Below are 8,912 nucleotides of genomic sequence, written 5' to 3'. Positions count from 1 at the left end.
CTGCTGTACAGCTGCAGTTATATGTTCTGTTTGTAGCCAAGCCAGCAAAATATAAGAGAGAGTACTATGATGCATCATAACCTCATTACAAAGAGAAACAAGATTAACAAAGGAAGCCTCTAACCGGTTTGGAGAAAGTCGCCTGCAGGAGAATTAAGGGGACTTTATGTTGGATTAAAGTACATTTGAAGAATGGGACCATAAATAACATGTGGTCAGACTGGAAGTCTGATTTCCTGCTGGCAGCCCTTAGAAGCTAAAACGTTAATTACACCAACAATAAACGTTTGGACCCAGATGTTATTTTGGTTCATGACACATCCATGAACCACAATTACTTTTGAGTGTCACGATAAAGGAGTTGAAGAAGCCCCTCTAGTGGATTTGGGGCAGCAGGACGGTGTGTGTGGGATTGTAAACTACAGTCTGTGTGTGTTCATGGTGATACATGAGATTTGGTGACAGTGCAGAACATCACCAGACTAACCCTCAATGCCAAAGATCTGAGTTTGCATCAGCAGGCGTTTAAATGATTTCAAATGTGACCACAGGTACAGTGGGTAACAGGGATGGCCAATGATCACCGGCTGTTTGTGACGGTCAGCTCACCGCAGGGAGTTCTCATGGCTTCAAAGAACGAAGCCGTCGGTCAAATGAACTTCCAGACTGAGGTGACAGGTAGGATCACCAGAAACACTCTCCAGAGTCCATTATATATCCAAGAATTACAGATCGTAACTGCAGTTTCCTCACAACAGGTTTTTACCGGATGTGTTTTGGGAACCACAACAACCAGTTTGGAAGCATCAGGGTCTTTCTGAACTTTGGCGTCATCTACGAAGGCTTTGAGGAGTCAAAGAGGGAGCTGGAGGAGGGAGAGAGAGTCCTCAACAGCACTTTGGCCGGTATTGAGGTATTTATCTGATATTCAAGGCTCTGGGGTTTTGGGCTCAGTTAGTCTGCTTGAGCTGATTCTACAACTGGACAGGGAGCTAAAATCTGCATAAAGTGTTAAAAGTATGAGGGCTTTTAAAGGACAGCTGTTGGCAAAGTGTTTGTGCGAGAGTTAAACTATCAATAAGTTCTTCATTACTTTCAAATGTGACAAAAGACAGTATATTACTCCTGCCATCTATGGCAGACTGCAGATTATGAGATACGGTTACATACAAATGACATAATGTACCATGTCTGCTTTAGGAGAGCGTACAGAGGCTCCAGAATCAGATCTTCCACATGTGGCGTCATTACAACTTCGCCCGCATGAGGAAAGGGAAGGATCAGTACCTCCTCCTGTCCAACCTCAACTACGTCACCTGGTGGTCGGCGAGCCAAAGCTTGGTCATCCTCCTGTCTGGATACCTGCAGCTCCTCGTCCTCAAAAGACTCTTCCACACAGACTCCAGCAGGCCGCGATGCTGAGAACGCACATGTAGATCACAGCTTTAACCACTTTCATGATGTCTGGTTTCTCATATCAGATTTAGAAATATTTCTGCAAAAGATAAAGATCCTGCAGACTATCTGAAGCTAGCCAAACACTTGATTGATAAAGAGACATTTGGTTCCTAACTGTACTTTCTTGTGTCTGTAATCCAACATGTAATCCTCTCCTTAATAATCAAAGAACCCATCAATCGGCTAAATAGAATCATAAATAACGTCTTTAACATTTTTTCCAACAAGCTGGTTGTGCTGGGTGTTCTTTAAATATGTCTTTGCTTTAAACTTCTTACTGTCTACGAACTTCTCTTCTCCACATTTAGTGATGTCTTTTGATATTCCTTGTTACAAAACAGCTGCAAAAAGGTCCTCACTGGCTGGGGCATAGTGGATAATAAACTAGTTTAATAGCAGTAAAATGTCAACAGAGACACTGGGATTTGTTGTCAGGACATGTCATGCTAAAGGTGCGCTCTGCTTGGTAGCTTGATTACTTTGTGCCTTGTAGCTGTTGTGCTAGATGAGCCATGCTTTTTATGCAGTGCAGTGCTTGTTTTATATTTTGGTAGGATTTGTGTATTCAAGTAGTTTTGGCAGCATCATGCTTTGGGGCTGTTTTTCTTCAGCTGGAACCGGATCCTTAGTCAAGCTGGAGGGAATTATGAACAGTTCCAAATACCAGGCAGTTTTGGCACAAAACCGTAAGGTGTCCGTTAGAAAGATGAAGAGGAAGTTCACCCTTCAGGACGACAACAACCCAAAGCACACATCCAAATCCACAAAAGCATGGCTTCACCAGAAGAAGATTAATGTTTTGGAACGACCCAGCCAGAGCCAGGACCTGGATCCAGTTGAACATCTATGGGGTGATCTGAAGAGGGCTGTGCACAGGCGATGTCCTCGCATCTGACAGACTTCGAGCGCTTTTGCAAAGAAGAGTGGTCAAATATTGCCCCGTCAAGATGTGCCAGGCTGATAGACTCCTACCCAAAAAGACTGACTGCTGAAATAAAATCTAAAGGTGCTGCAACAAAGTATTAATCTAAGGGTGTGCACACTTATGCATCCAGGTTATTTTTCCCCCTCAAAGATTCCAGTTTGTTTTTGACTTGAATTGTTCACATTATAGGTCACATTAAAGGTGGAAAAAGTTCTGGCATGATTTATCTTTGTCTTATTATTTAACATATTTACAAGAACCCGGCATTTTAACATTGGTGTGTAGACATTTTCTATCCACGGTAGTTGAGATTGATGCCAGTCAAACCACTTGCTTTGATATGAAGGGAGCTGTTTCATATTGTTTACAACCTAAACAATTATTGTGGCAACAACACAGGAGCAGCCTATTGTTGAATGAAGTAGGGTAAACCGTCATAGCAGAGGGAGACAGTTATATCCATACCCATATTTAGTCTATCCCTTCTTCTTAATAAAGAAATAACAGCTGAAAGTGAAAACAAGACATTCTGTTTAATGAATTTACTGTCAGGACTCATTATGAAACAAATAGCATCCGACGCGAGTTAGAGAAAATAAATAATGTCTGTCAAAATAAAATGCAACGAGAGGGCTCTGATAATATAGCAGAATCAATCCAGTGACCATCTGACTTAGATATTACCGTGTGTAGCCTGCATTAGTTCTGCAGAGACTAAATACGCCATTAATGGCAAGTGAAAGTGTTTCTGCCATCTTGTGAAAGGGTGATGCAGGATGTGTAGCAGTTAAAGTCTCCACAGCTTGGATGGCAGCTCATTTCAGTTAATGTAGCAAAATGCAGAGTAGATAACAGACTAGTTATAACAAGTTAACGTAAGTTAAAAGTCGATCACTGGCTCAGAAAAACACCCGTTTAAAAAGTACGTGTACAGTTTTCAATACTTATTGTTCCTAAAACAACTACTTTGAAGAAGGACAGAAGGACAAATTCAACCATAAACACTGAAGATATCAATATTGATATCAATATTCAGTTAATACTAACATATTTATAACATTTATAAAGCAAACATACCAAACCAAAACGTATCAGTGAAATACATGCACCATGAAACGAACAGAATTATTTGGATGTGTTGGATGTTTGAAATTCATTAATTCAGTGTATTTATCAATTAAATGAATCAATTCATGAAATTTAATGGAATTAATAATAATTGTTGATTATTAGACTGAAACATGACATAAAGCTTTCTGTCTAAAATCTAACTTAATGGGGCTTTGACAGCGTGCCAAAGGATAAGACTTCTTTTCTGCAGAATACAGTAGTACGCTCTACTTTCTCTTTGCAGTATTTTGCCTCTTCTCCTGCTCGTCCAGCTTGTTCTTCTGTTCGGCTAGCACGCTCTCTTGGGTGACCAGCTTCGTCTCCTGCTCGTCCAGGACCTTCCCCTGGCGGACATGCAGAGCCCCAGAGAGAGCCTCGAAGGCAACACTGAGATCTACGTTCAGTTTGTCGAACTCTGATGTGAAGTGGCTGGATCTCATGAACTTCGTCACCCTGTATGCCTCGCTGAATTTTGTTATCAGCTCAGCAGCTGATGACAGAACCTCTCCGAGTCTCTCCAAAGCTTTGTTCACAGCATCAGAGAGTTGGTCCGGGTTCTTCAGTGCGATGAAAAGCATCAGTTTCTCCGTGGCTTTGACTCTCGGCACAATGTGGGGGCATGGCACGTTATTACAGTTCTTAATACTGTCATAGAGATTGTAGACGCCCTGGATTTGTGGCATTATGAGGTCCATGATGTTCAGCTGGAGAGACAGGAAGACAGTTAGCTTGGAACTAAATTAATCAGACATTAACAGGAAATATAATTCAGGGCTGGGGCGATTCATCGACATCATCGATTACAAAATCCCTCTGTTCTGAATTTAAAAGATAGGTATACATCAATCAGGCTTTGACAAGACTCACAAGAAAATGTGTTAAAAAAAACAGAACAGCTGGCAGGTTTAATTCACAATCCTGGTTCACGCCTCAGACAAATGATTTGCATTTCCAACTGAAATCGAAGTCATCACGGAAGCAACTACTGTAAATCCAGGCTAAAAATAAATAAATAAATACCAATCTGCATGTACAGAATAGATCAAATCTATTATAATCATTTCTATTTCTCTTCCAAATATGGAAACTTATTATTTTGCTCAATAAATCACAATCAAACTTTTTAAACCATGAATCATGGTTACCAGATAACTATTAAATTCAAAACACAACTACGCTGCACTCCATACAAACCTGTTTGATTAAAACATTACGTAACCGGGACTTGGCCAAAATTGATGATTAAGCAAAGATCCACAACGCCATCTTGGGACTTTCACCTAAAGAGTTCAGATATTAAATTGATGATGTTCAATGTTATTACAAATTCAGGGATTCCCACTAACACAGGCGAGCCCACATAAAATATCCTTTGAGCAAACTTAAAATAATTTATTATAAAGACCATAAAATTGCAATTGCAGGTTTAACATAACAACAAGAATAAACGTTCATTAGTACTTAAAACAAATAGAAGAGGAGAAGTTTTAGGAGCGGAAAAACATTGGTAAAGAAGGGTTGCAGTCAAGCGGGGATCTTTTCAAAGGGGCTATAAATACACACGACAACTCGCAAATTTAAAAAAGAAACCCAATACATGCCATGTTAGCCACCTGTTATACATCACCACCTCTGAACCAAGGTAACTCGTGTGGGAATTTTATGTGGTGGCTTTTCCCTCGTGGAAATATAAATCACAACTTAACACCGAATAAAAGTTTTTACAATAATTTAAATATAAAATATATAAATGAGTGAAGATAAATGAGAAAACCTTAAGAATCAGTAAATTGAACAGTAATTCCAAGTTTGGCACGGAAAAAGATAACTGTAACCAAAATCAGAATATCAATCAATATTTCCTTAAGGATATTGCTTCTAGGGCAAGGTCAACTTAGAAATGAACCTATCTATAGGCTATTACCTTAGTTCCTGGCGTCCCCTTCATTTTTATACCCAGATCTTCGCACACGGCTCAAATTTACCCGTGTCACTCTTTTGGCTCAAATTGGAGTTTCTCACAATTCTCTAAACTTAGAGATGAATTTGCTTTTCGTACTGGCTGCATGCCTGGAAATTCCTGACCGACCACTCCTTGTTCAACACATCTGTTTAAAACAGGCAAGTTGTACAACTAATGTAAAAAGCTGTAATCCTTACATTTCTTCTGACTAAATACATGTAAACTATACATATATTTTTCATATGGCATACATGTAAAAGCTCTTGTCTCATTTAAACGTTTAGTTAACCTATAACCTTTCTGTCAACTCTGGTTAACCTCCCTCAGGCCTACATCCTGTCTTTTGTTCTTTTCCTAAACTGTTTTTAGCCACATCGTTCTAAATCATTAGACTCTAATTCTTGTCATCTTATCCAACTAAAAGGTTATTTCAGGCCAGAGTTCCTAGGCACGAATGTGCACGCACACACTTTTTCTCTGTCCAAATATGGAGTGTTACAGAAAAAATTCAAAGCTTACTAACTGTATACTGATATTTGTTTGGCTAAATTCCCACAATCGAACAACCACTACCAAGCTGTAACTGAAGCCAGAGCTCCGATAGACAACTCCACACCAAGGGGAAAAATCTATCCTGACTTTATTAGTTAACAACTTGCGTCCTCTTGTAGTATCACTGAATTTCACACTCAACTGGTTAACTCTTTGGTGACAGGATATTCTCTACGGGTTCCACAGGGGTTCCCTCGGAGAACATCTAATATTCGGCTGTTATATATTTTGTATTGACTTTAACAATCATGCAAGAGTGATAAAACGGCTTAACGGTACAGGCTGTCGTTACAGTTTCTGCCTGTCTGTTAATTGTTTAAGTTACTTTCTTTTCCCCACACTGATGCAGAAATATTTGCTAGTGATTATCTTACTGCATGAAATTATATATATATATATATTTATTAAAATAATAATACTTCATCAAATAATATGATGAAATAAACCAATGTCAGAACCATTTTAACTTTCCCAGTTTCCCATATTTTTCAGACAAATAGGGTCAGCTGATCAGACGTGAATTTCAAGTTCACTACGTCAGAACTTGTTCGGAAAAAGTGTTTCCATCTCCCATCAACCTTTCCTAATGCTGTATTTAAAAATGCGTATAAAAAAGGTTGATGGAATTGCTGGACATTGTAGTGTGGGGCACTGGTCCTGGTCTTAAATTGGTCTCAGCCTTGAATTCCCTGAGTTCCCTGTGCACCGCAACAACAGTCAGGCGCTGGTAGGTCGCAGAGAGTTGTTGAAGGACAATGGCTTCAGGAAAAGAAACAGCAGCTCGAAACTCAGGGATGCATTTTTATATATAAAATAATTCCAAAGTCTGACTAATACCAAAAGCTAACACATCCAGCCATAAAAGTCTTCATAAGTCTAAATATATTAAGCACCACACACACTATAAACAGTGATTTCAGTATTTAATCATCAATTATTAACAAGTATGACAAAGTATAATATAGTATACTTACTACTAAACTAAAGAACCACACAATTATTAAGTAAAATAGCAGAAAGCCTACACATGCAAGAAAAGAAGGAGCCTGCTGGGTTATAAGAAGATATTTAAAAAAACAACTCTGATGTCAAACTACAGATAAAACCACACAGTACCATGTTTACTGTAAAGCAATATCTGCAGTTGCAAGGGTCACAATTCTGTCTATAATAATGTGCTTGATGGTAAAATTAGTGAACTTGTCATTATCAGCATCAGCAGGGCAGCAAGACTGTTGTGAACGCAGCTTGTTTTATCTGGCGCCCTCTTGACATCATAAAATATACAGTGTTCCTGTTTAATGAATGCTGCCAATAAAACAATAAAGCTTCAGACATATTTGTTCCAGCTGTCAATAAAATCTCTAAGTTCACTCTAAGTTCACCTCTGTTCATTCAGGCGACGCCTCATCCAGCGCTGTGCCATAGCAGGCTTCTAAAGTTCAACGAAATGAATTTTGTTCAAATCAGGCCGAGAAACTGAGAATTATTCTTATTGTCAGAAAATACTGGAGAACATATTTGGTTGATTAACAAGAAAGCTTTTCATTGGCTTCTGAACGTTGCCACCAGGACAAGCAAGTGGTGGAGGTGATGTAGCGCGATTAATTCACCGTAAGATTCCTTTACTGCAGGATACAGTAGTACCCTCTACTTCCATACACTAACTTTGATTCCACTCTTTGCAGTAACTCCTCCTGCTCTGCTAACTTGTCTTCCTGTTCCGCCAGCTTCCTCTCCTGCTCTGCCATCTTATTCTTCTGTTTGACCAGTTTGCTCTCCAGCTTGTCCAGCTTCTTCTCCTGGTGGACATGCAGAGCGCCAGAGAGGGTCACAAAGGCATCAGTGAGACTTTTGCTCAGGTTCTCGAACTCTAATTTGTAGTTGTTGGATTTCATGTGAATCATCACATTTATGTTGTTGAATTTTTCGAGCACCTTCTTCGCTGATTCCAGAATGGTGTTAAGTTTCTCCAGAGCTTTGCTCACATCCTCAGAGAGTTGGTATTGCTCCTTCTGTTGGACGAACGCCACTAGTTCCTGCAGCGCTTCAAGTCTACTCAAAATGTGGAGACAATTCTCTTTATTGGTCTTCATCTTTTCAAACAGGTTGTAGAAGGTGAAGATGGGTTTTATGACCTCCATGATCAGCTGGAGAGACAGAGAGGCAGTTAGCATGGAACAAAATGACCAGACATCACTGTTATTCTTGTTGAGGCCAGTTACAGTAGCCATGTTTCCATCCAATTCTCAAACATTTGAAAAGGCGCAAAAAAGAACAAATAAAGCATATTTGGTGTGTTGCCATCAGCTGGTTTGGGGAAAGCTGCTCTGCAGTCTGGTGGTGCAGCAGCTGAAACTTCTCTTCCCAGAAGGCAGCGGGGTGAACAGGCTGTGGCTTGGTGGGTACTGTCCTTTAGGATCCTTTGGGCTCTGCAGACACCTCACCTCACCGATATGACTGATGCTCGGGAGATGGGTACCACTGATCTTCTGAGCACTTTGAATCCCCCGCTGCAGAGCCCTCCGGTCCCGAGCCGCGCACATCCCATGTTAGTGATGTTTCCAGTCAGGATGCATTCTGTTGCTCCTCTGTAAAAACTAACAAGAACTTGGCGGGAATTTGGCCTTCTTAAGCTTCCTCAAGAAACCCAGTCGTTTGTGAGCTTCCTTCACCAGCGTGGAGATGTGAGACGACCATGTCGGGTTCTCTGTGATGCTGATTCCCAGGAACCTGAAACTGTTGACCTGCTGCACCTCAGCTCCACTGATGTAGACTGCAGTGTGCATCTCCCTTTTTTTCTGAAATCAACAATCAGCTCCTTGGTTTTGCTGACGTTGAGCAGCAGGTTGTTCTCTGAGCACCACTCTGCAAGATTATCACAATCGATATGAAGTCTTACTG

At 40.3% G+C, this 8,912-nt stretch overlaps 1 protein-coding gene across 1 annotated transcript; it reads left to right on the top strand.

The window, feature by feature from the left end:
• Nucleotides 1–209: 209 nt before the first annotated feature.
• On the top strand, nt 210–1,422 carry LOC123961503 (transmembrane emp24 domain-containing protein 6-like). The gene is made up of 4 exons (XM_046036973.1): nt 210–242; nt 552–678; nt 759–913; nt 1,201–1,422. The coding sequence occupies exons 1-4, from the start codon at nt 210–212 to the stop codon at nt 1,420–1,422; spliced, it is 537 nt and encodes a 178-aa protein (XP_045892929.1).
• The last annotated feature ends 7,490 nt before the right edge of the window (nt 1,423–8,912 follow it).

This window comes from Micropterus dolomieu, linkage group LG22 (genome assembly GCF_021292245.1).
Source record: "Micropterus dolomieu isolate WLL.071019.BEF.003 ecotype Adirondacks linkage group LG22, ASM2129224v1, whole genome shotgun sequence".
Classification (NCBI taxonomy): Eukaryota; Metazoa; Chordata; class Actinopteri; order Centrarchiformes; family Centrarchidae; genus Micropterus; species Micropterus dolomieu.
The sequence above is the reverse complement of the archived record's forward strand: the minus strand, read 5'-3'. Positions and strand labels throughout refer to the sequence as shown.

What these genes read in the sequence shown, in the direction of transcription:
- LOC123961503 (XM_046036973.1), top strand. Translation starts at nt 210, where the DNA reads ATGTGGTCAGACTGGAAGTCTGATTTCCTGCTG. An exon ending in CTTCCAGACTGAGGTGACAG is followed by an intron (nt 679 to 758) that starts GTAGGATCACCA and finishes TCCTCACAACAG; the next exon opens with GTTTTTACCGGATGTGTTTT. An exon ending in GCACTTTGGCCGGTATTGAG is followed by an intron (nt 914 to 1,200) that starts GTATTTATCTGA and finishes TGTCTGCTTTAG; the next exon opens with GAGAGCGTACAGAGGCTCCA.